The sequence below is a fragment of the Capra hircus genome, chromosome 22, assembly GCF_001704415.2.
Source record: "Capra hircus breed San Clemente chromosome 22, ASM170441v1, whole genome shotgun sequence".
In the NCBI taxonomy this organism is placed as follows: Eukaryota; Metazoa; Chordata; class Mammalia; order Artiodactyla; family Bovidae; genus Capra; species Capra hircus.
The window spans coordinates 11,124,721-11,152,478 of record NC_030829.1 but is presented as its reverse complement, the minus strand read 5'-3'; the positions used below and the strand labels follow the sequence as shown (position 1 = coordinate 11,152,478).

The following is a 27,758-nucleotide window of genomic DNA, read 5'->3' as shown; positions in this document are numbered from 1 at the left end:
ATTTTTGAAAAGATCAATAAAATAGATCTTTGTTGGCCTCTTCTAGGGAAAAAAGAGAAAAACACACAAATAAACACCATTTGAGATAAGAACAGGAAGATAACTAGACAGATGGAGAAGACTAAAAATTTAAGAGAACGCGATGTTTGTAAATGTGTAAGGATGCTGGCAAAAGTGCTTCCTAGCTGGTAGATGCAGGAGGATCTCAGTCTACTAACAACAGTTAGGAACCTGTTCCATTCAATTCGGTCCCATTCACCCGAAGACCATCCATCCTAAGACCTAAGAGCTGACTCCTTGGAAAAGACCCTAATGCTGGGAAAGATTGAGGGCAGGAGGAGAAGGGGGCGACAGAGGACAAGATGGTTGGATGGCATCACCAACCGAATGGACAAGCGTTTGAGCAAACTCCGGGAGATGGTGAAGGACAGGGAAGCCAAGCATGCCATAATCCACAGGGTCACAAAGAGTCAGACATGACTGAGTGACTGAACAACAACAAAATCCTAAGGCCAAGGTTCCAGGTGTTGCCCGGGTGGGTGAGTGATGCACAGACAAGGTGAGGACCATGGAAGGAAGGCCAAAGATCAGGGACAGCTCGACCACATAGAGTGTGTTCTTTATGTGCAATTAATTAGATGGACCTGCACAGGCTCTTTAAATGCTCATGCGGTATTACATTGAAACCCCATCTTCAACAACCTAAAAAAGGAAAATAAATTAGCAAAAGAAATTACAGACTGAACTCCTGAATCATTTGCAGCCATTTTTTTAATTCCAAACATGTATTTTTGTAAACCTGCATTTCCCAAACAGTGCAAGTGAATTAGAAGTGACTGCATAGACTTGAATACATGTGACTTTGTGAAGAGGAACATCCCTCCCACAAAAATTCAGCAACAGAAACATGGATGCATCAGTCAAGTTCTGGAAGTGAACTAGTGTGGGTGCCTGCCATGCAATTAACCACTCTGAAAGCTTTTAAACTCACTCTGCCAGTCATACATTAGAATTTGAAGAAAAACCTTAACACAGGCTGAAACCTAGATCATTGCGCTATAAAGCATTGCATCACATAGGATATTTGGTCATTATCCCCCTCACATGCTAAAAATCAGAAGACATTCTAGAAGACTCATTTTGACCCTACTGCCACTTCAGCCATTCTTTGCTTCAAAACACATTCTCCACTGTGTATCTTCTTGCTCTACATAGCTAAACAAATCATGGACTAAAACCCTGCATACTTGGAACATTTCTAAGGGACAGTGGTTTTCTGCGTTTAATCTGCTAAAAGGCCATTTCCCCCAAATGCCAATCCTTTATTCTGCCTCTACATTTGGAAGTCTGAATCAGGTGTAGGTTTCAATAGGTGTAGCTTTACATGTAACCCATGCACAACTGCATTCCCCGGCCATGATGACTTATCCAAAAATAAAAGTAGAATAAGCTTTCTAAAAATGACTTTGCTATGGTTCCACAGTTTGTGTATCAGCACCCATCTCAACCACCTAAGGGATCTGCTACATGTTCACAACAAAAACGAGTCCCAGATGTTTCTAGGAGGCTTGCTAGTTTTGTTTGGAATCTCCTTGCCTCTGGCTCCAGGGCTGAAGGCTACATATGACTTGGTAAAGGAGAACTTTCTACTGGATTTTCTACAAAGCTTAACCAACTTCAGAATGCTGAGGGCTTGGTGATGCTGATGGAATTTTTCTGAAGAATTGACTGACAATACCTCAGTGACCTCAGTAGCAAGTGATTCTGGACACATGCCTGTCAGTCACCATAAAACCACCGGACCCAGTCGCTCCTGCCAGTGTCCCTTCATTCCTGAACCTCATGGCCTCTTTGTGATGGGTTCAAGGCTCACTTAGGGGGTGTTCCAAACTCCTTAGCCCATGTAAACTGTGCATAAGTGAATCATTCTTGAAAAGGGGGCATTCTCTCAATTTCTACAAAGGTCCTTTTTTCATATTTAAAAAGCATCTCAATCCTTGTGAGAGTTGATGACAACCCTAATGACTACACAGTCAAAAGCTGAAGCTGACAATGCTGTGTGAGAGAGTATCAGATAGTGTTCCACAGCGAACCCACAGAGGCAGGAAAGATGGAAATTGGAAGGCGCTGTGGAATCTTAAAAGAACCTTCTGGACGAGGAACAAAGACACAACAACCCATTCTGTCTGCTTCCCTCAAGAGCCTACTAATGGCTTCTGAACTGGATGGAGCTGGTGAACTGGCCAAGCTGAGAGCCCTGACAACCTGCTCGACTTCCCTCTCTATGTCTGTGCTAACTGGTCAGCTTTCCACTCCCTGCAGCCCGCCTGCTACTCAGCATCAGGAAATAAGTTAGAGGTACCCCCTGCCCCAGACTGGCTGCCAGTACTTGCTCCAGCAGATGCCAAGCATGATTTTCTTAAAAACTGCCCTATTTAGTCTTAGTAACCTCCAGGGTATGTGCTCACTCCTGAGTGTCTACCACTCAGAAGCACATGGATCATAGCTCTGACACTGGTTATGGAGTCTGCCCTTCCCCCACTGAGGCTGCAGAACTGTGGGCCTGCCAGTTATCCTGTTACACTCTCACCAATGCGTCTGCATTTCTTGCAGGAGGCTGGTGAGTGCCCAGTAATGCATTTAGTCAAAGTCGCGGCTGGAGTTGTCCAGGTCTACCACCCAAGAATCCCAAAAGGTGAAAGTTGGTCAGTCGTGTCTGACTCTTTGCGACTCCATGTACTATACAGTCCATGGAATTCTCCAGGCCAGAATACTGGAGTGGGTTAGACGTTCCCTTCTCCAGATCTTCCCAACCCAGGGATCAAACCCAGGTCTCCCGCATTGCAGGCAGATTCTTTACCCGCTGAGCCACCAAGAAGTCCTAAATGATTTATTAAAGCACACCATGAAACAAGCAAGAGAATGTGCAAGGAGAGCTCCAAATGAGGTTTTGTAAAGGAATCCACGCTCTATGCTCTACTGTGGGAAGATCTGTCTCCCCCGGGGCAAAGTATATTCCCAGGGGAGCCACCAGCACTCAGCACAGTGCCTCAGGCACAGCTGGGGTCCATACACATCTGTCCTAGGTGAACTCTCAGTGAGAACTGGTTTCTTTGCCTGCATCTGCCTGTTGTTACCTCAGGGCCTCCACCCCTCAGTGAGAGGCTATATTCTTAACTTCCTTCTAAGACCAGCCTAGTTCATGCCCTTGACCCCCTGGCTTCTGTCTGCTCCCATGGTCACTGGGAAGGGAAGCATGATGCATTCCGTATCTTCCTGTATCAGAGTCAACTGCAGAAAAAACAGACACCCGTGCTCCATGCCAGGTTCGCAAGCACCTAGCACTCTCATGATTTTGCCAAAACTTTAGGTATCTTTACAAGGACTGGCCAAGTATGTGTATGGAAAAACCTGTCTCCCCTGTGGTTGAGTTCTGTGTCTTTTCAACAACACTCACAGTCCCCTCACATGTTAGCCTCCAGTCAACAAGGCCCTAGGAGAGAGATGCCTGGTCTTGTTGCTTGTTTCATTCGCATCTGATGCCATCTGTTTGTACCTGCAGCTTGAGCAGGCTGTGATAAGTCACTGAGGACTGTCAGACCCTGGTCTTAGACATATTTTCCTTCATACCAGATGGTTTTCCAGCAGTGGCAACAGCAGCCAGGGCTGCTGACGGTTACTGAGTGTTCACCACAGGCCAGGTGCAGTGCTCAACATGCTACCTCCACCCTCTCCTTGCCCTTTCAGAGAATCACACTGCACTCAAACCTGGACAGCACTGTGCATCTGGTAACAAACACTGTCAAACAGAGAGCTTGCATAGTGAAGGCTGTAACTCAGCATTCAGCCCTGCAGGGGTAGGTGATGACATCAGTGCTATGCCCAGAGCCCTTTACATCATCTCTGTGTGCCTCCCAGGTTGGGGTGCAGCTCTCTTTTTGAGGACTGTTCCTGAGCTATGGGGGTTCTTTTGCTGGCATGAAGTGAAAAAATGTTTACATCTCCCCTGCGTGCAAGACTCTGAACACTCAGCTCCCTTACCACGGGGTTGGTACAACTCTGAGGCATAAGTTACCCTCCAGAGCCCCCGCTGCAGGGTTAGGCTGGAAGCCCCCCTGCACAGGATGTGCTCTGAAATGTCTTCTTTACATGGCTTCCTCCCCTTTCCTGTCCTGCTTCCCTCATGTCTTTACTGGTGTGCCCTGGGGAAACTTCCTTCATAAGTTACTGTGTGAAAATCCTTGTCTCAGGGTCCACTTCTTAAGAATCCCACCTAAGATACAACTTTTTTTAAAAAGACAGGTTGAATGGTCATCTCCAGGAAGGACTCTGCAATTACCATTAGCTGGGACAGCAAGAGTGCTGGGGACAATGGAGACCTCTGACTCAGATTTCCGTGAAAAGGCAACACATCACAGCATTCAGACACAAGTCTCTGCTTGACGGCCACTGATTTAGTCCTGGTGGTATGTGGACTCTGATGCACTTTGTCCAGGATGAGATGCCATTCTGAGGTTTACCAGATAACCAACTGGCATTGCTCCAATCTTTCATGTCTTAATCCAAGTGAAAAGAGGGTGAAATGCCTGCTCTATAAGGTGATGCAGAGCAGGCCTCAGGAATCAGGTTTTTCCATCCAAATTCCTGCTGGGAATCTTCCAATGAAAGGTACAGATGAAAAAACACTCTTGGTTCTTTAGCACATTATTTCACACTTGACTCCAGGCAACAAAGACGTGAAATGTCTTCGCGGTCAACCCCAACTGCAGTTGATATATAGCACCGCCTGCTTGATGGATTCATCACATGAGGTTTCTTCAGATGATTTCATCTACAAGTCCTTTTTTTTAACAGCAAGTTCCATTCCAAAGTACAATAAGATCTTTTTCCTTTAACATTTGTATGAACGTATATGTATTTCCAAGATTTCAGGCCAGATATCAGTGCTTGAGTGAACTATATAATCATTTAATAGAAATAATAAAACATCGATACAAATATAAAGACATAATCAGTATAAAAGGCTTATATTTATAAAAATACTTTTAGGTTAACAGTTTTCCCCTGAGGGTTGACCACACTTGTTGCATTCATAAATATCCCCCAGCTCTGCAGCCGGCTTTCCAAAGTTCGGAGTTCAACTGGAAAAGGAGGTGGTAATGGTTCCAATCAGGCGACCTGGCCGAAGTGGCTGCCTCAGGTTGCCACCTGGGCTCGAGAGAATGAGGACAAGAACAGCATCGTGGGGCCTCCGAAAAATCTGGAGAAGATTCTTTCTTCCAAATATGGAAGATACAAAGATTGGGACGATAGGCGAACAACTGGGCCACGTCACGGGGAGGGGTAGCGGGTCACTGGTTTTTCTGGACCCAGTCCCAACTGTCTTCATTCTCTTTCCGGTTCTTCTCAGCTTCAATAATTTCTTTGTACCTTCTGCGAAAGAAGCCCATCTGAAAGGCAGAAAGAGGAGAGGCTGGGTTAGACATGCTGGAGAATCAACTGTTTTGGTTCCAAAGCTGCCTGGCCCAGGAGGTGGCATGATCTACTTACAGTGCTGGGAAGGCCTGGAAAACTCCTCAGACTAGGCTGATTTAGAAGTGTTACATGGAGCCACTCTTCAAAATGCATGGACTCCCTGAAGGCTTTCTTATGATAAGCTGTTTGTTCCTTGCAATGCACTTCTGGTGGAGTGTTTCCCAAACTCTGTGCTGGGGAACACTAGTTATTGAGCCATTCATAGGTAGTTTGGGAGTAAAGAGGTTCCGTGGTCAAATAAATTTGGAAACAATGTATTCTTTAAGAGATTTGTAATGTACAGAAGAACAGTAAAGGGTCAAATTAACCCTTTTAGGAAAGGATTGAGAAAGTCAGGGACTTGATATTTCTCAAGCTTATTTAACTTTTGATAAATCTGTTAAATATCCTGTGAGACATTAGCCATTGTGGAACAATTTGATAAATACTGCTCTCATACAGTAGGCATTTAAAAGTATCTTCAGGTCTGCATCCTACCTTGCTGTCTTCTAGATCTTTCTCTCAAATCTGTGACCCTAATGAGCTGCTGTGCACACAGCTGGCAGTGTGTATCTCCCTAGAACTGGCAACTCCTCCTGAACCATGATGGTAGTTTCCTTAGCTTAGTTCTGAAAAGATCTTTCCTTCCAAAGTTTATGGCTTTTCACATATGGTAAGATGGATTTCCACTTCTCACACAGACAGTGCAGGCACTATTGCCACAGAAAAGTAACCTTTTGTAGTCCAAAGCTGACCTTTTCCCCATGCTCAGGAACACCTGGCATCTCTTGTTCTCAGCTCCCCAGAGTTAGTGGCCTCTGTTTCTGAGGTCAGACATCCTCCTGTATCTGCCTTTAAACATGACTGATGGGAGTGGGTGTACAAATACCCCAGCTCCCTCTCTCCTTGGGTGCGAAATCCTGAGGTATATGCTCCACATGGAAGTTGCCTGCAGTGGTAACCAGCTTGATAACATCCTTTATTAGCTTCCTTCCCTGCCCTCTCCCTCTCCTGGTCCCCCATCTGTGTTTCCTGAGATTGTCTTCCAAATAAATAACTGCCCCCAAATCCTCATTTTGATCCCCTTGAGTAGGGGAAATGAAACAGACATGCACTCTTGGCTCACTGCAGGGAGGCTGCACTGCAGGTTTTTGGTACCACACTGTCACTGGCATATAATTCTCATAGTCATATTTGAAGACCTTTGAGACTAGTAATCTCCGCAGTCTGCTGCCAATGGGGGATGTACGCACCAAACTTGCCCTAAACAAATTGTTAAGCAAACCCAGGCTCGCGAGCACATCGAACTCCTCTGTGCATCTGTCCTCACACTTCCTCACCGTGAACCCAGAATCCACTGACTCACTGCATCTTCCTCCTACTCCTTGAAAGAGGCTTATGGCCCAGCTGAAGATGAAGACTGTTAAGAGAGCTGCCAAGACAGCACTGGTCACCTCCACCTGCATGGCCCAGGTGAGAGCTCCCTTTGAGAGCAGCCGGCAAAGTGGTGCAGACTGATGGCCAGGAGGGAGTGGAAGTTTCCACAGAACAAGGGCAAGGGCCCTTGTGTTCTGAGTTTTGATCCTCAAGGTCCATTCTGCAGACAGATAATGAGTTCCCTTATGTCCCCAGCATCAGACCACATCTGTCAGAACCCCACTTCCTGACACCCTCACACATACACTTTTCTCTTCTCAAATCTCTACCATTTTCTTCCTTCTGCAAGGAAATATAGAAAGGAGGCTTGGCCTGAATGTTCTGGAGAATCAGAAAAAGATTGTTGTTGCCATCCTCTAAGCATACCCACAGAAGGCCAGCAAAGCAACCAAAGGTTTTGTGGAAATGTCTATCAAGAAGTTACTGCTTGATATCTCATTCTTGAAAGATACAGATGTGGTTAACAGAGCAAGTGTGTCATGTACACTTTCTGAATTGAGGAGAACATAATGGTAGAAAGAAGGCTGGATGTTACATCAGAGTAAGATTTTTTAGCACAGGATTCTGCCTGCAGGTAGCATGATGTTTCAGTGATCTTTACTCATTTAACTCCAAAGATGTAACATATCTCCACGGTGGCACCAATCAAGCAGAGCTTCAGCTGTCTTCTGCTCTCTTATTATCTTTCACATTTAGGATTCCTAAGGATTTGTGCTTTTTATCTCCAGAGCTTAGCATCTTACTTCTACTTAGTGCCAATGATAAATGCAAAAATGCCCTGTACCGTGGCTCTGCAACAAACACTATCAGGAGACTGAGGCTATTTTTCGCTTTCCAAATCTGCACTGTGACTTGTTTTGATGGCTGAATACAAGGGAAGTGATGCCGTGTCAGTTCCACACTTAAGCCATGCACACTCCCGCTTGCTTTCTCAGACCCCTGCCTAGCTTCCATGTGAATGAGTTTGGTCTTGCTGCTGAAAGACAAATCCACCCAGCTGAGGTCCTCCTGAACCAGACAGCACCCAACTGCCTGCAGCTGTGGGGTGTGAGCCCCACAAAGATGGGAGGACTGCCTTGTCAAGGTCAGTGTAACCCACAGAATTGTGAGCTATGTAGATGGTGGTTGTTTTTTAGCTCCTAAACTTCAGTTTGTTACACAGCAAGGGTTAACTGATACAGAATTCCATATTTTTGTCTGATTTATGAATGGATTGACACTCATAGGAAAAGTAGCAGGGGGGCAGCTGACAGGGTTCCAGATGCAAAGAGCATCACTGTGTCTGGTCCTGCTGAACAGATCTGTCTTGTTCCTCTAAAGGGGACAAAAAGTCAGCACACTTCCTCATAGCTATGTTATGCTGGCATGCGGATTTGATGCAGAGTGTCAATCTAGCAAGGATTTAGAGTGTCTGCACTGTCTCTCACAGGTGGCTCTTCAGAGTTCAAGTTTACATGTGTCATACTTGTTACCAACAAAGTGACGGCGTCACATTCTGTAGGAATTATTTTTTCTCAAGTGGAGTGCAGTCAGTATTAGTTTTGAAAACTCTGCACCCACTGGCAGTTAACTGCAAAGCTTCTCTTAGAAACAGCCTTGCAAACTCTCCACCCCACTCCAGAGCAGCAGGGTCTCCAGAGCCCCGTTCCCAACACAACCTGTGCGTAGTCTCTTAGATGGAAGGTTGGAGCTGCCACTGATGTCTGTCCTTTTTCTCTGGAGCCCAAAGACAATTTCTTAAAACATGGTCCACTCTCATGACTAGAGTGCTGGATAAACAGCACAGGCCGTGCACTGCATATAAGTTGTTGGGGTTACCACTCATGTCACAGATATGAGAGATGTGAAATTTATTACAACTATTTCCAGCAGATGGCAGTCAAGTGTCTTTTTCTAACAAAATCAGATTTTCTGAATTTTCTGACAGATGGAAGTAAAGCTTCTGGAGGACAGGGTGCTGTTTACTTATTTGCACCAAGGTGCCATGGGCTTCCCAGGTGGCTTAGTGGATAAAGAATCTGCCTGCAATGCAGACAACACATGCAGACACGAGTTTGATCCCTGGATTGGGAAGACCCTTTGGAGGAGGCCATGGCAACCCACTCTAGTATTCTTGCCTAGAGAATCCCACAAATGGAGAAACCTGGTGGGCTACAGTCCATAGGGCTGCAAAGAGTTGGGCATGACTGAAGCGACTCAGCACGCACGCATGCCCCAAGGCACCATATAGTCTAGTGCTGGATCCATCAAACTAACGTTTCTTATGTGATCAAATGAACTCCATTTCAGAAAAAGAGACTGTCACCTTCATGCTGTTGTTTACAGCCTGATTTTGGCTTTTGGTAGACAGCCCAAAGCTTACGCTCTGAGTTTACCAAGCCATGGCCCCCTAAACAACTGTGACATGCCAGGCCTGCCCAGTGCCATAGGACCTAGTCAGAAGGGCAGGACAGGAGAGGCAGTGCACGGGGAGCCTGGAGTTCTGATTACTGCTCATGCTGGGGCCCCAGAGCAGGTCACCTCCTGGCTCTAAGCCCCAGTGTCTCTGTCTCCGCCCAAGAGACGGATGGCATTCTCAGAACTCTTCTAGCCCTGAAACATAATGAAGGCTTTTTATGTTGGTTCCCAAGGCAAACTCAGCACTGCAGCTTGTGAAGCACACAGCTGTGTACCCAGCCCTCACACGCAGAAGGCTCAGGGCACAAAGTCCTTACCCAGTATCAATTTTTCACAAAGAGTTTTCGGGAACGTTAATTTTGAATTTTTATATTAAAGTATGGATATATTATAAAGTATAAAGAAGTCTAAAACTCTTAAACACAAAGATAAATCAAGACTATAAAGGCACTTCTCCCCTGCAGGAGGCCTACACTTTCACCCTCATTAGTGTTCATGGTTAATTTGGGGAAAATCTTGAAGAGATGCTGAACAAACTTAGATTTTCAGGGCAGGTTGAGCCCATGCTGAGGATGCTGGGAAATGATCCATGATGAGTTAAATCAGACCCTAAGTAGCCCCTCATTCAATGCTAAGCCAGTGGAGTCTGTGTTTTCCTACACTTTTCCTGGGAACCTTCGAGGGCCTGCTTTGCACTTGAGGGGCAAAAGATTCTGTTTATAATTGATCTGTCTGTAGCAGAGGAAACATTCATGGAAACCCTACAGGAAGAGAGACTCCAGCCAAACTTGGCTCTGCTGGAAGCTGAGAGAGCAGGGGCTTTTCTGGCTTCTTGTCTGTGTTGCTCCAGAGGGGGCCTGTAGTACCACAGGGCGGCTCCCTCAGACCTTCTGACAGATTCACACAACTTTCTCATGCAAACTTGTATCAAAAACCTGCCAGAAAATTCCTAGGGAAACAGCCGGTTTCCCCTTGAATAGCCCTAATTAGGAAGACGCTGTGAGAGGCCTGGGGCCAAGGAAGAAGTGAGAATCACTGGGTTCTGGGGTTCCACAGCTTGCAGCATCAAGTTCCTCCTTCCCAGCCCAGTCTGGGGTGAGTGAGGAACAGCTGAACAACCCCATGGTGCTTGGTCTTTAGGGAGACCCTCCACCTACTCCTCCCTGGCCTTTGGGATGCCTCCCGGGTAGCTATTCTAAGGGCCTCAGACATACTCCTTCTTTGACTAACTCAGGGCCTCATGTTTATCAGCCCTTTCAAGTTCCTTGACTATTTACATAGCACGTCTCTGTCTTGAGATGTCAACAGTGCAACATCAACCCAATATTTACTTCCAAACATAAATAAGTCTCCACCGAGTGTCTCTGGCACATGGTTTCAATTGAGCCAGTGCGAAGGGGGTGTATATATGTGTGTGCCTGTGCATTTTCTTTTTCTCTGCAGGAGAAGCAAGGAAGGGTTCTCCTAGCCCAGCTGGAGGGAAGGTGATAACCCCCCAATGGCTCCTGGAGGGGCTGCCAAACCTACACAGCCTCTGAGCCTTTTCATAGATTTCTTTTTCTAAGTGCTTCTGCTTGAGGTTTGCAGCAATGCTCTCAAGTGAAAACCAGGCACCCAAAGCCAGCTCCAGAGCAGCAGGCTCTTAGAACAGGTTCGGCGGACAGAGGGTTCGAGTTGGCCTTTCTGAAGAGGATAGCAAACCCGCTGCATGGCCCAGCTCTACAACACCTGAGAGAAGACAAAGCTGGCAGGTCCTGGGCCTTTTGGGAAGAGGCTGGCCATGGTTTTGACCAGGCGATGGCACTGCCCTTTGCTCCAGGCCATCTCATTGGCAAAAGGCGCCAAGAGGAGGGAGGGAACGGTTCTTGGGTTGGAAGCAGAAGAGAAGGATGAAGTTTTCTCCTTCACCAAGTGGTGGCCTGTTTGTTTTGGCAAATTGTACAAGGGAGCAGGCAGAAGAGGAGAGAGAAGTCTGGGGCCCTCAATGAGGCTTTTCCTCTTGAAGTAAAAACATCCCAGCATCTCTACTCTTTCACCACTTGACTCAAAGGCTGGCTTGATGAGCTGAAGGCACTCCTTAAAGGTGCAAGTCCCATACACCATCTGAACAATAATGAAACTTCCTCCTATAAACAGGCCTTTATGACTGTCTTGAAGAGGCCCCAGGGCCAGGCCATTTCAAAACCAATCGGGAGCCAAAGGAAAGGAGAGGGGACTCATTTGAATTTTTCTCCCTTAAAAGAGTTTCCTATTTCAAAGTTTTCTTCCTGCATGGTGGTTTGGCAGGCTACTGTAATCCTTGCACAGAAAGTTTAAATTATGGCTCCCAATGTCTGCTAACAGCCTGGCTCTGGGAAAGCTGATTAGGATCCATTTCAGATTGAAGAAGGATCTGGTTAGCTGGGGGGCCCTCATTGTGGATTTTGTGTCAGAGCCAGGATCTGCCGCTGCGGAGCAGGAGAGAGTGCCTGACATGCCAGCAGCCAGCCTTCTGTAAGGCCCAGAGGCAGTGAAGGGGGCAAGCACGAGGCAAGGAGCCTGGAGTTCGGCTCTGGAGAAGGCATTTGCTGACCCCACAAGAGGCTTCTGTTTAAGACAAACAGGCAATGATGGGCATGTTGGTGGCACCATGGTGACCCGTAGGCGGAGCCAAGAGCTGGTGGCACAGGCTCTTTACCTGGCCCAGAGCTGCGCATGCTGGGCTCACTCACCATCTCTGGTCACTTAATTGCTTTTCCCAGACTCTTCAAGATAGAGAGAGGGCTCTGTTACTTATTACCTCTGTCATTTCATCCTGAGTTGGCTACCTAGCAAGGATCCAGTACTGTTTGCTGAGTGAAGGCACTGGCCAGTTCCCAAGTATAGGGCATGCTGACCTGTAGGCCTGTGTGGCATAAAAAGTCCATCCACACTGGGCCAGCTGTCTTGTTCACTTCCAGTACCAAGTTACTATCTGCATACATTTGGGGGAACAATATTTGGGGCTCATGAACTCAAGGCACTGGCAAGCAACCATATGCAGCAGTGTCAGGAGCTACAGCAAAGGGAACTTTAAGAGATGTCCCTTGAGAAGGGGAAGAGGACTTGAATATTGCTCACTTGCCTTTAAAGGTCCTAGTGAAGTGTTTCCTGGTTCACAGTGGCAACTAGGTGACTTTCCCCTTGAAAGGACTGGAGGGAATGATATGTGAAATATGGTAATAAGCCAGAATCATTTAGCCCTCCCATCTAACCCAAATATTAGGTCCATTAATCAAGAGATTTCTGGATGGTCAATGTAATATTAGACCTCTATGCACAATGAATTTTTCTTAGGTTATAAACATAGAAATCCAAGTTGATAAGAGATCTCTAGTTGACTCAAAGGGATAGAGAATAGACTTCTTGTTGCCAAGGGGAGGAAGATGGGGGAGGGAAGGACTGAGAGTTTGGGATTAGTAGATGTAAACTATTATACAGAGGATGGATAAACAACAAGGTCCTACTGTATATCACAGGGAACTATATTCAAGATCCTGTGATAAACCATAATGGAAAAGAATATGAAAAAAGTACATATATACATAAATAAATGAATCACTTTACCATATGGCAGAAATGCAAATTGTAAGTCACTGTAAATGATTGTAAACATTGTAAATTAGCTGCACTTCAAGAAAATAAATTTTAAAAAAGAGGTCTGTAGCTGAAGTTTTAGGAATATATTTCAGTTTCAGTTCAGTCGCTCAGTCATGTCTGACTCTTTGCATCCCCATGAAACGCAGCACAGGCCTCCCTGTCCATCACCAACTCCTGGAGTCCACCCAAACCCTGGTCCATTATGTCGGTGATGCCATCCAACCATCTCATCCCCTATTGTCCCCTTCTCCTCCTGCCCTCAATCTTTCCCAGCATCAGGGTCTTTTCCAGAGAGTCAGCTCTCGGCATTACGTGGCCAGAGTATTGGAGTTCCAGCTTCAACATCAGTCCCTCCAATGAACACCCAGGACTGATCTTTAGGATGGAATGGTTGGATCTCCCTGCAGTCCAAAGGACTCTCAAGAGTCTTCTCCAACACCACAGTTCAAAAGCATCAATTCTTTGGCGCTCAGCTTTTTTTATAGTCCAACTCTCACATTCATACATGACTACCGGAAAAACCATAGCTTTGACTAGATGGACCTTTGTCGGCAAAGTAATGGCTCTGCTTTTTAATATGCTGTCTAGGTTGGACATAACTTTCCTTCCAAGGAGCAAGCATCTTTTAATTTAATGGTTGCAATCACAATCCACAGTGATTCTGGAGCCCAGAAAAATAAGTCATCCACTGTGTCCACTGTTTCCCCATCTATTTGCCATGAATTGATGGGACTGGATGCGATGATCTTAGTTTTCTGATTGTTGAGCTTTAAGCCAACTTTTTCACTCTCCTCTTTCATTTTCATCACGAGGTTCTTTAGTTCTTCTTCACCTTCTGCCATAAGGGTGGTGTCATCTGAATATCTAAGGTTATTGATATTTTTCTCGGCAATCTTGATTCCAGCTTGTGTTTCATCCAGCCTAGAGTTTCTCATGATGTACTCTGCAGGTAAGTTAAATAAGCAGGGTGACAATACACAGCCTTGATGTACTCCTTCTCCTATTTGGAACCAGTCTGTTGTTCCATGTCCAGTTCTAACTGCTGCTTCCTGACCTGCATACAGGTTTCTCAAGAGACAGGTCAGGGGGTCTGGTATTCCCATCTCTTGAAAAATTTTCCACAGTTTATTGTGATCCACACAGTCAAAGGCTTTGGCATAGTCAATAAAGCAGAAATCGATGTTTTTCTGGAACTCTCTTGCTTTTTCCATGATCCAGCAGATGTTGGCAATTTGATCTCTGGTTCCTCTGCCTCTTCTAAAACCAGCTTGAACATCTGGAAGTTCACGGTTCACGTATTGCTGAAGCCTGGCTTGGAGAATTTTGAGCATTACTTTACTAGCATGTGAGATGAGTGCAATTGTGCAGTAGTTTGAGCATTCTTCGGCATTGCCTTTCTTTGGGATTGGAATGAAAACTGACCTTTTCCAGTCCTGTGGCCACTGCTGAGTTTTCCAGATTTGCTGGCATATTGAGTGTAGCACTTTCACAGCATCATCTTTTAGGATTTGAAATAGCTCAATTGAATTCCATCACCTCCACTAGCTTTGTTCGTAGTGATGCTTCTTTCTAAGGCCCACCTGACTTCACATTCCAGGATGTCTGGCTCCAGGTGAGTGTGAGTGATCACACCATCATGATTATCTGGGTCATGACGATCTTTATTGTACAGTTCTTCTGTGTATTCTTGCCATCTCTTCTTAATATCTTCTGCTTCTGTTAGGTCCATACCATTTCTGTCCTTTATCGAGCCCATCTTTGCATGAAATGTTCCCTTGGTATCTCTAATTTTCTTGAAGACGTCTCTAGTCTTTCCCATTCTGTTGTTTTCCTCTATTTCTTTGCATTGATCGCTGAGGAAGGCTTTCTTATCTCTCCTTGCTATTCTTGGGAACTCTGCATTTAGATGCTTACATTTTTCCTTTTCTCTTCACTTCTCTTCTTTTCACAGCTATTTGTAAGGCCTCCTCGGACAGCCATTTTGCTTTTTTGCATTTCTTTTTTTTGGGGATGGTCTTGCTCCCTGTCTCCTATACAATGTCACGAACCTCCATCCATCAGGCACTCTATCAGGTCTAGTCCCTTAAATCGATTTCTCACTTCCACTGTATAATCATAAGGGATTTGATTTAGGTCATACCTGAATGGTCTAGTGGTTTTCCCTACTTTCTTTAAGTCTGAATTTGGCAGTAAGGAGTTCATGATCTGAGTCACAGCCCACTCCCGGTCTTGTTTTTGCTGACTGTATAGAGCTTCTCCATCTTTGGCTGCAAAGGATATAGTCAATCTGACTTCGGTGTTGACCATCTGGTGATGTCCATGTGTAGAGTCTTCTCTTGTGTTGTTGGAAGAAGGTGTTTGCTATGACCAGCGCGTTCTCTTGGCAGAACTCTGTTAGCCTTTGCCCTGCTTCATTATATAGGTCTTCACAATAATTCTACATTTCATTTGCCCTTGTCAGTGTCCTATAAAGTCATTACATTTAGTTAGTCCTTTAAGAGAAAAATATTTTTCTTAAAGAACTCCCTCTGTCAAGCTCCTTACTGCACTGTCACTTTGCCTAAACAGACAACTCACTCTGAATGGCAGGTGTGTTCATGAACCTTGCACCGAGCTTTACTTTTTTTTCCTTCTAAGGAGTACAATCACAATTTTATCTATGACACCACAAGAGAAATGAGGTTCCATCTACTTTAAAACAACGAAACTTCCAGTTAGGTGAATTGTCCTTTGTCATAGTGAGTTTTAAAGAAAAGATTAAGGTTTTACCCATTTTTTGGAACAGCATGCATATGATAGACAAAAGATACTACTAACCCTTTGCTGCTTTCCCCCTTGGGAGGCAGGGTCTATTTCCTGTCCCTTGACTCTAGGGTGGCATGTGACTGCTTTGACAGAGTACAGTAGGATGATGCCTTCCCAGTTCTGGGCCAGCCTTTCAGAGAACTGGCAGCTATCACTATGCTCTCCCAGAGCAGAGCCACCATGTAAAATGTCAGCACAGTCTGCTGGAAGGGTCACATGGAGAGGCCCTGAGTCTACATGGGGAGGGAAGGGGCCTGGTGGAGTCCAGTCTCCCAGCCATCTCTATGGTGACTGTGCTTAGCCCCACCCTATCCCCAGATCTCTCTCCTCTCTGCATGGAATATCCATCTGTCCTACCCTGCCTGGAAAACTCAAACCAAATCCAAGGTTAGACTTGAATGATACCTCATTTAGGAAATGTCCTCTGACTAGAACTGGGGGCTTTTATTAAGTGCTAAGCATTTGGTCTTCAGTTCAGTTCAGTTCAGTCGCTCAGTCGTGTCCGACTCTTTGCGACCCCATGAATTGCAGCACGCCAGGCCTCCCTGTCCATCACCAACTCCCGGAGTTCACTCAGACTCACGTCCATCGAGTTGGTGATGCCATCCAGCCATCTCATCCTCTGTCGTCCCCTTTTCCTCCTGCCCCAATCCCTCCAAGCATCAAAGTCTTTTCCAAAGAGTCAACTCTTCGCATGAGGTGGCCAAAGTACTGGAGCTTCAGCTTTAGTATCATTCCTTCCAAACAAATCCCAGGGCTGATCTCCTTCAGAATGCACTGGTTGGATCTCCTTGCAGTCCAAGGGACTCTCAAGAGTCTTCTCCAACACCACAGTTCAAACGCATCAATTCTTCGGCACTCAGCCTTCTTCACAGTCCAACTCTCACATCCATAAATGACTATTGGAAAAACCATAGCCTTGACTAGATGGACCTTTGTTGGCAAAGTAATGGCTCTGCTTTTGAATATGCTATCTAGGTTGGTCATAACTTTTCTTCCAAGGAGTAAGCGTCTTTTAATTTCATGGCTGCAGTCACCATCTGCAGTGATTTTGGAGCCCAGAAAAATAAAGTCTGACACTGTTTCCACTGTTTCCCCATCTATTTCCCATGAAGTGATGGGACCAGATGCCATGATCTTCGTTTTCTGAATGTTGAGCTTTAAGCCAACTTTTTCACTCTCCTCTTTCACTTTCATCAAGGGGCTTTTTAGTTCCTCTTCACTTTCTGCCATAAGGGTGGTGTCATCTGCATATCTGAGGTTATTGATATTTCTCCTGGCAATCTGGATTCCAGCTTGTGCTTCTTCCAGCCCAGTGTTTCTCATGATGTACTCTGCATGTAAGTTAAATAAGCAGGGTGACAATATACAGCCTTGACGTACTCCTTTTCCTATTTGGAACCAGTCTGTTGTTCCATGTCCAGTTCTAACTGTTGCTTCCTGACTTGCATACAGATTTCTCAAGAGGCAGGTCAGGTGGTCTGGTATTCCCATCTCTCTCAGAATTTTCCAGTTTATTGTGATCCACACAGTCAAAGGCTTTGGCATAGTCAATAAAGCAGAAATCGATGTTTTTCTGGAACTCTCTTGCTTTTTCCATGATCCAGCGGATGTTGGCAATTTGATCTCTGGTTCCTCTGCCTTTTCTAAAACCAGCTTGAACATCTGGAAGTTCACGGTTCACGTATTGCTGAAGCCTGGCTTGGAGAATTTTGGGCATGACCTTACTAGCATGTGAGATGAGTGCAATTGTGCAGTAGTTTGAGCATTCTTCGGCATTGCCTTTCTTTGGGATTGGAATGAAAACTGACCTTTTCCAGTCCTGTGGCCACTGCTGAGTTTTCCAGATTTGCTGGCATATTGAGTGTAGCACTTTCACAGCACCATCTTTTAGGATTTGAAATAGCTCAACTGGAATTCCATCACCTCCAGTAGCTTTGTTCATAGTGACACTTTCTAAGGCCCACTTGATTTCACATTCCAAGATGTCTGGCTCTAGATGAGTGATCACACCATCGTGATTATCCAGGTCGTGAAGACCTTTTTTGTACAGTTCTTCTGTGTATTCTTGTCACCTCTTCTTAATGTCTTCTGCTTCTGTTATGTCCATACCATTTCTGTCCTTTATCGAGCCCATCTTTGCATGAAATGTTCCCTTGGTATCTCTCTAATTTTCTTGAAGACGTCTCTAGTCTTTCCCATTCTGTTCTTTTCCTCTATTTCTTTGCACTGGTCGCTGAAGAAGACTTTCTTATCTCTCCTTGCTAGTCTTTGGAATTCTGCATTCAGATGCTTATATCTTCCCTTTTCTCCTTTGCTTTTTGCCTCTCTTCTTTTCACAGCTATTTGTAAGGCCTCCCCAGACAGTCATTTTACTTTTTTGCATTTCTCTTCCATGGGGATGGTCTTGATCCTTGTCTCCTGTACAATGTCACGAACCTCAGTCCATAGTTCATCAGGCACTCTATCAGATCTAGGCTCTTAAATCTATTTCTCACTTCCACTGTATAATCATAAGGGATTTGATTTAGGTCATACCTGAATGGTCTAGCAGTTTTCCCTACTTTCTTCAATTTACCTCTATACCTCAAGCTGGATATTAGGGTCTCTGTTTTATAGAGAAGGAAGCTGGGGATCAGAGAGGGTAAGCAGCTCTCCCAAGGTCACACGGCTGGCAAGGGCAAGAGCCAGGGTTCCAGTTCACAGCTGTCAGCCTGCAAAGCCTGAGCCCTCATCTACCGTGCTGCACTCTTCTGCCTTTTCATTCCCCTGGAGTGGGGACAGGGGAATTAATGGTGTTCTTCACAGTTTCCAGAACACTCATTACCCAGCACTCACCACCCTCAACTATATTTACAGTCTGTATGCTCGATGGAGATGCATTCAAGTCAAGTCACAATCACTGTGGCATGCAGGCACCTAGCCCAGTGTTTGGTACAAAGCAAGTATTCAGTAAATATGAGTTGAAATCAAATACTGCTCTTGGACGGTGAGCAAAACTGTTTGACCTACACGTCATCACTCGCCAGCTTTCTCAGAACTGTTCTAGACCCTTCCTCCCACCCCCACTTAATGGTGACCTTGTCTGGTGAAGGCCCCTTGACTGCCACCACTTCATGGCTAGTCCAAGGCAGAGAGTGGTATCTGCCTTCTTGGACCTGGGCTCTTTGGATCACACACAACTCGGTGACCTCAGGGTGCTGGCCATCCCGTGACACCGTCTCCTGCAACTACATTCTTTAAACAAACACAAGAGAAACAAAGCGAAGCAGATGACAACTGGAAGGAGGTGGGAGTGTGTGCTCAGGAGAGAGGGTGCTCTTAAGCAGCAAAGCAAAGTGGGGGCCAGAGGGAGGGCCTCCCATCACAGGAGGTGGTGGGCACAACCACACTCTGCCCATTCCATGTCCCTGTCCGGTCCCATGCACCCAGCCATGGAGGACAGTGTTTCCTCTCTTCTGAAACGTCCATACAGGGACTTCACTGGTAGTCTAGTGGTTAAGACTGTACTTTTATAATACAGGGGGCGCAGGTTAGATCCCTGATTGGGGAAACAAAATCCCACATGCCACAGTTTGCAGTCAAAAAGTAACAAAAAAAAAAAAAAAAGAGAGAGAGAGAGAAATGCAAGTAAAATATAAATATATAAAAAAGGATGTCTAAACTTACTTGAAATTTTCTGAATACAAATTAAAGCAACAGTGTGATATAATTTTAAAAAATGAATAAATAAAATGCTCATACAAAAACAGAGGAAGTCTCTCTCTTTCACATACACACACACATACACACACACACACACACACACCCCAAAGCCCTTGCTGTCTTCAGATCTCAAGCACTGAGCTGGCTTTGTTCTCTACCCACAGACCAGACGCCTTGGCAGGAAGGAGTTGGAGAAAATGGAGAATTAACAATCTATCTGGCCACGCAGATTAAACAAACAACAAATGGACAGGTTTTTTTCAAAAAGGTAATATCCACTCCTGGCAAATATATGGGAAAATAGGCACTTTTGATACACCGCGTGTGTAACCTTTATAGAAGGCAATTGGTAATACGTAATAAAAGGCTTAAAATGCGCATTTCTTCTGACTCAGTAATTCTGTTTTTAAAGTTTCCTTTTAAGAACATAATAAAAGATTTGTGCAAAGATTTGGCTCTAAGCATATCCACTGCTGCAGTTACAAGAAGTGTGAAGCCAGGAACCACCTGAACCCCAACATCTGAGGATGGGGATCTTCTAACAACTGCAGCCCAAGGACAGCACTGGACACAGGTTTTTAAAAACAGGGAAAGATGTTCACAACTCTGTGTTCAGAGAAAGCTAGGCTATGAAACAGTACCTGGGGTGCCTTCAAAGCATGGGAACCCGAGGTAAACTTACTTTCAAGTGATATGTTCAATGTATCTTTCTTCAAACCTGAAACACTTTTTAGGTGAAGAATCTCTGAATTTAAAGCAATCAGTCCAAATGTCAATCTGAAAAATGTACTGCAAGACACTGTTTTTCCTGTTTCTAGACTTCTTAGATACTCTGAAGTATATATTTTTTTCAGATTGATAATTCAATCTATTGCTTTCATTTTAGATGTCCTGCACTTGAAAACATATTAGATATTTTACTGGAGAACTTAATACACTAAAATAAGTAGGTGGTACGAGAATGCCTGGTCTTTGTCTATTATGAAGAGAAAAAGGTCAAAAGGTAAAGTGACCAAAAGCAGTTTTAGGCTAAGGGCTCCTGAGTACTTGACAACTTTTTTCTTACTGATATATTTCTATGATTGATCAAGAAATACAAGTTATTTTGGAATCCCAAAGGAACTAATCATTTAATTTAAAGCATCCATCCAAAAATCATGTAAAAGGCTGTCTCCACTTGCCTCTGAAACCCAGAACACTAGAAAAGCAGGAACTTGGTGTCAGAAAGTCCCAGTTGCAGTCCCTGGTGCTTCTCAAGGAGCTGGGAACTCGGTGGAAACAAGAAGAGACGGGACCCCACTCAGCTGGCACATTACCTTCCAGTGGAAGAGGCAGACCTTCCTCAGATAATGACTCTGAAACCATTATTGATGAATACAGAGGCTCCAAAGTCAAGGACCCCAGGTACTCTGAAAGCAAAGTGCAGAGCAAAGAAACTATCCTAGACTTGAGGGTGAGAACACCCCTCTTTCTTGAGAAAGTGACAAGAGGCAAGATGTGAAGGATGAGCAGGTGCTCCCTGTCGAAGGAGGCAGGGAAAGTCTACCACCTACAAATGGACCCCCAGGGGGTTGGGAGAACTTCTTATGGAGACACTTGGGCAGCACTCTGGACACATAGCCTATCTCCATTACTAGAGTCCTCTGGGTGGAAATCTTTCCCATATTCCACATGGGAGAAGAACAGAGAGTGGCTCTGTAGCTTCTTTTCTTATGTTTATGACAGGTAAACAAGCTAACCATCCACATCCCAGTCCCAGCTGTTACTCACCAAGTAGGACTGGTGGCAACTCTGCTGGGAAGCCCCAAGAAGAAGAGGGTGAATTCTGGGGTTCCCTCTGAAGTGGTCCAGTCCTCAGGTGTGAATGACCTCATGAGGAGTCAAGACTCCATTCACTGCCTGGAGGGGACCTTGCTCCAGGAAGGAAGTTCCAACATGAAACCACTTTCAAGGAGCTCTATCCCAGCAAGGCAGGAGAGCTGGCTGTCCGGGTGGAGACTCCCGGGACCCACGATCTCCACTCACCTTCCAGAGCAGCACAGCCAGCAGCAGGAAGATGAGGATTCCCACCAGCAAGCTGATGGCAATGATCCAACCCACGACGTAGCCTCGTGGCTCCAGATTGTGCAACGCCTCGAAGACCACCTGGGAGGCAAAGCAAGAGTGAGCTGGTGCCCCAGAAGAAGCACCCACCGTATGAGGGGGTCCAACCTGGGCTTGACATTGAGGCTGAACCGGAGAGATGTGTCCAGGCTGCTGTTGCTATAAAACGGACTCTGCTGAATACTTTCCTGGTTGTATTCTGATGGGTTTTTCACTAGGATCTGAAAAGGCACTTGAAGTCTCAATTCTTGAAGGGCTTGTAAAGACAACAATCTTGATTTAAATACCACAAAGTGAATGAACGCATGGCGAAAAACTTTGATGAGGTACTATGTTCTTGACTCAGAAAAGACAGTAACAGTCTCCGCTTTATTATGGGTTTTGAAACAAAGGACATGGGTGTGCCCTCCAGATAAGATAGGACTTCTGAGCGTTCTGCGCACTGTGTAACTTACTGTAATTACTGGATTAATGCCAGTTTCCCTAGGAGACTGTAGATCGCAAAGGCTAGGCACAGTCTGCCTTGGGTCACATGATGATGCCTAGGACACTGAAGGCATTCACTTGAGGAGCTAAGCCCTGGTCCCCAAAGGGAGCCATAGGTTCCTCGGAGCCCATGTCTCAGTGAGGCAAGCTGTTCCAGCTTTTATGAACCATGGTGGTATGCTGGCTCATTCCAGTGATGCCAATGGTGCGCCTCTCTTCCCAGCTCCACAACTAAGGACATTACAATGGTATTCTGATATGGTCCATCATGAGACTATTTACACCACTGAAACTGACACACGAGTCAGGGCTCCCACACCCTCCTGCCATTGTTTAACATGTATTAGCTCAACACTGACTGTATCCTTTGGCTCTGTTTTTGCCCTACTGATTACAGTGGAGTCTATTTTTGCATAATTCAAAGCATCCATCGTGACCTCTGCGGCCAATCCTCCCAACACCCCATGGTCCCATTCAAGCTCCTCTTTGCTGAAGAGACAGAAATCTCCGCTCTGGGCAGCTGTTGTCTCCCTCGGCAGACAGGCTGGCCCAGGCACAGGGCTTTGTCCAACCTGGTCCGTGTCCTTGGAATGTCTAGCCCCTCCTTGGGGAAGCCTACCTCAACCTCGCTCAGCCCTGGAAGCCAGCTGATGTTTTGCCTGGAAGGTCCTGCTCTCCTGCTCAAGCCTCAGTGGTGATGGGGCCCATGACTGAGCTGACACAGCCTAGCACCATTTACGCTCTCTTTTTAGGGCCTGGCTTCCCTCTCTCTAACATTTCTTGTAGGCTCTGTGCTTTCCTTGCAATCTCCTGTCTAACTCACAGAATCACCCCAGGAGCTACTCAGCACCATCCTGCTCTGGGCCATTTAGCTCAAGTGGAGTCAAGATTTGAACTCAGTTCTAGCCACCCTCGAAGGCCCAATCTAAGCTGGTCACTAGCACATCATAGAGTGTGTGGCTGATGGTGGCTCTTTAAAGACAGTCTGTCAACTAAATGAATCATTCACTGTTTCTCCCTTGGTGAAAAGGAGAACAAACTCAATCATCTTTGTCTCACTGTCTTCATTCCTACAGGAAGGATAGGAAGGGCTTTGGGGGGGCGGGGGGTGTGCCGGGGGAGGGGACATCCATGAGACAGACCCTGAATCCAAAATATCATCTCAAGGGAAGTCAGACAGAAGAGAAATCATTCCTTTCTGTGTTGGGACAAGTCAAAGAAAACAGCCTACAGAACATATAGGTCATTTTTGGGGAATGGAAATGAGGTTTCTTTGTAGCATATACTCATTGGTTATGTGACCTTGGACAAGGTACTTTACCTCTCTGAGCCTCAGTTCTCTCATCTGTAAAATAGGGCTAGAACAGCCCCTCCCCAGAGAATTCAAGGGGCTAACACACACGACACACCTGGAAGAGTCCACCCCCGACACATGCTGGGTGCTCCCATCAGTATCACTAGCATTGCTGGCAGGAAGGTTTTTTTTTGAGGTTGTGCACGGTTGGCACACTTCTTAATTAAAAAAAAATGATTTATTGAAGTCAGTATACATAGAGAACAGTGTAAGTAACCCATGTATGCAGTTGAATGCATTTTCATGAACTGATTTTCAGATATGGGGGAACCCTGAAGAAGGAATACATGGGGGTGAGGGGAGGTGGGATAGAAATGGACTGTAAAGTCTGTCATCTTAAGCCTACTCTTTTCTATCTGGTTCAGATTAGAGATTCCTGTCCTTAAAGACAGATTCATGTCTTTGAGTCACTGCCTCTAAAAAGCTGTGGATCAAATCATCTCCCACACTCAGAGTCTCTTGTGGTATCAGGTACAGATGAATGATGAGGCACCACAGCCAAGAGGTGCACCCTTGGGCAACCAAGATCATCTTTTCAGTTTCCTCCTCTGTGCGATGGGGAAGTAAGACGGTCTCTGAAGGTTCCTAGTCTCTGGTCGCATCGGGAAAGGCTGCTGAGCTTTTTGTTGATGATGAACTGCTGAGACAGGCTGTGGGCTCCACGGGGTCAGCTGCAAGCCCAGCCCCTTGGATCAGCCCTACAGCTGCACAGAGATGCTGCCTGCCAGCGGTGTCCAAAATCTGTATCTCGGCAAAGCCACTTTGGAGGTCTGGTTTTGCGGATAGAGAGACAGTGAAGAGAATCCACTACAGTTTAGTCTGGCAAATTCCATAAGAATGCCCTGTCACTTCCCTGGAATGTGTGCTTAATCTTTTATTATTTTTAGTGATGCCGTTCATCATCTTGGACGTGTGCTTTATGCTTTGGCAGAGCTGGTTCCTACACATCTCGACTCTAATAAACTCATTGTCGGGGAGGGTCTGAGCAGCCGGCAGTTCTAAGAAGTTGTATCTTAGACAAAAGTCAAAAGAATAGCAGCATGGATCACAGAGAGAGGCAGGAAGCACTGACAATCCAGTTGGTTGCCACCATTAATAAGCAGGATGATCCTGCTAAAATCCTTTATTTTAAATCAAAAGAAAAAGTGTTGAATCAGTCCACAGTATTTTTTAAAATGAAAGCACAGTCGATTTAAAATATTATATTTGTTTCCGGTATACAGCATGGTGATTCAGTATTTTTACAAATGATATGCCATTAAAAGTTATTAAAAGATAATGTCTATAATTACTTGTGCTACACGATATATCCGTACTGCTTATCTATTTTATACATAGTTGTTTCTTAATCTCATCCCTGGCACCTCTTTAAATATCTCTTCTCCCCATCCCCAATTATTGCTTAGGGTCAAGCCTGAGCTTCTCTCACCAGTATTATTTCAGGAGCCTTGGAGGAGCCTCTTTGCTGTTAAGAGTTGCTTTCCTAAAGCACAGGTCTCAACACATCACTTCTCAGTTTATACTATAGATGGTTTCCCTTTATACTGAATTTACAATTCAGAGCATGTGTTATGTGTGCGTGCTCAGTCGCGTCTGACTCTTTGTGACCCCATGGACTATAGCCCACCAGGCTTCTCTGTCCATGAGATTTTCCAGGCAAGACTACTGGAGCGGGTTGCCATTTCCTTCTCCAGGAGATCTTCCTGACCCAAGGATTAAACCTGTGTCTCCTGCATTGGCAGGCAGATTCTTTACCACTGAGCCACCGGGGAAGCTCCCACTAGGGAGTTAGGCAGGCCTGTTAAAACAGTGTTTTTCTCAAATTTTAATTGTGTAAGAATCTTATGAGGAATCTACTTAAAATGCAGATTCTGAACGAATGGGTCTAGGTTGGGGCCTGAGGATCCACATTTTGGTTACACTCACTGGTCATACTGATACTGATGGACCACATTTTGAGTAGAAAGGGGCTAGAAAATACTCCAGGATGCTGTAGAAAGGACATGAAATCATCTTTTGCTTGACTCCCAAGTCTTACATGATAATACGTGGGAAAAATGATACATGCTATAAAGTCATATGAAAAAATCATTATCAATTTAACATATATAAAACTTCAGCTTTGCAAAAAAAGTAGGAAGGTTTTAAAGTAAACAGGTGTTTTTTAATACCATGGGTTATTTTTTCCTTTTTCTTACTTTAACTATTTTTTAAGAGTTTCAGCATCTGGAAGCCAAGTTAAAAAAAAAAAAATTAAAAGGAGAGGCTCTGCTCCAACATCTTCTGTTCCAAGAAGACTGACTTACTCTGCTTTTCTCAGCAGGATTAATCATTCTCTGAGCTTTTGGAAACAACAATTGTCAACTGCTCTTAACAGAGAAAACCTGCGATAGCACCCCCATTTGTAAAACAGAAAAAATGTGGAGATTTTCTGTATCTAAAGAAGGTAGGCAGTTAAGAGTGCTGCCTGATCAGCCTCCCTTCCCAAGCCAGTCCCTTCTACCCTAGCCCCTGAACCAACTTAAGGGAACCCACCTTCCACAAGGGTTAGTTCTGAAACCACTGTGGAGCACTTCATCATCCCAGTTCTAAGTCCTCCTCACTCTGCAATGTAATGATGTATCTTCCTTTCTATGGACTCCAGTAAACTCTGAATTCTTACAGAACAAGGATTTGAATGCATGTTCTCCTGTCACCAAGACCAAGGTAGTGATCCATTATGTGATTCATGAATGCGCCAACTAATAAATTCAATGTCCTTTCTGCCATAACATTAGATGAAGTATGACTATGATTCCCTCTGCAACAAAAGAGAAGGAAAGATTTGAAGCTAGAGTTTCTGAGTGTGCTTTTCTTTTTCCTACTTCAAAAATAAATCGGCAAATGTTATTTCTTTTGAGAATCCTGGCCATCTATCCACCCCCCCATCCGTCCATTTGTTTGTCTGTCCATCCATTGAACAAATGTATATATAAGACCTAGTATGTACCAGGCACTGTGGGGATCCTCTGATCAATAAAACAGGCAGTCTTTGCCCTCATGGAACTTCCATCTTACAGAGAATACTTGCCAGTTTAGACACATAAATGCAAAATTATAATTTGGAAACTGCCCCCAAGGAGAGGTTCATGGTTAGAAAAGACTCTAAGATAAGCATGGCAGTCAGTAAGAAATTTTTGAGGGACTGCCTGAGCTGAGAGTTAAAGCATAAGCAGAAGTTAACTAGTCAAAGAGGGATAGGAAGAGGGATAGGAACCACATTCCAAAAAGGAACAGCACGTGAAAAACCTCTATGGCAGGAGACAGCTTAGTAGGGGTGAGAAACTGCCAGCAGACAGCACAGTTGGAGCAAATGGAATGAGTAAGAAGCCAAGGGAAGATGATCAAGATGAAGCTGGAGCAACACAGAAGGGCTGGAGACTGTTAAGAATTATATGCTTTACATTAAAGAACCATGTGACTTCCATCTGAAAACTGGCCTCATATAGCTTTTCGATGGCTGCACTAAATCAAGCCAAACCTGCAGTTATTTTGATCATAATTTCTAATTCCTAAATAACTTGGTTTAATAGGTTAGTTTTCTTTTCATAAAACACTGAAATTCAAGCTTCTGATTCTCCTTTATTTACTTAGAGAATCACTCCAAAAAGCAATGTAGACCCTCTTTTGTCTTCCTGAGGCACGGCTTTGAGAATTCCTTATAAATAACCCTTAAGAATCATCATATTCATTCATAAAACTATCTGAGAAAATTGTTAATAAGTATAGGAGGAATAAGGGATGCTTTAAATACTGCATTACAGATACTGTGGAATTAAACCTAAAAAACCAGAGAGATTTCTATGCTTTATCTTAAGCATGAGAAGCCAATGAAAGTTTTTAATTAGGGAGTGACATAGTTTGCATTTTGCAAAGAGCACTGTGGCTGCAAAATGAATATAGGTTAGCAAGGAGAACTTTGTGTGGGGGATCAAGGAACAGACCCAGTACGAAGGCTGTAGAGGAAGTGGTATCACCAGGGGAGATCCACACTCCCAACATAACAGGAAGTAACGAGAAAGGAGGAAAAAGACTTGAGGCTGAGGGGGAGCCTGCAGGTTTCAGAGGGTGGAGGGAAGGAGGCCGAGAGATGGAGCAGCAGAAGTTCTGATTAGCGAAGGGATAAATGATCGCACAGTAGCAGACTGAGGCTGGGGGGCTTGTGTGTCAGGTGTTAACCAATAAAACATAAGAGAATTGAGGAGCCTGAGGATCTGCCTGGCTCAACAGATTCCTAGAGGAGGACAGCCATGGGGCAGGGGCAATGGCAGGCCCACAGGCTGGGCATCCTACCTGCTGC

At 45.0% G+C, this 27,758-nt stretch overlaps 1 protein-coding gene across 1 annotated transcript in view; it reads right to left on the bottom strand.

Annotated features, from left to right (window-relative positions):
* The window catches only part of ITGA9 (integrin subunit alpha 9), a 366,775-nt gene continuing 343,964 nt past the window's right edge, over positions 4,948-27,758 (bottom strand). Inside the window, exons 27-28 of the mRNA XM_018067208.1 lie at positions 21,502-21,621; positions 4,948-5,450 (exon numbers count right to left, since the gene is read on the bottom strand). Coding sequence (XP_017922697.1) covers positions 5,352-5,450; positions 21,502-21,621 — 219 coding nt within the window. The 3' untranslated portion in view covers positions 4,948-5,351. The remainder of the gene's footprint in view (positions 5,451-21,501; positions 21,622-27,758) is intronic.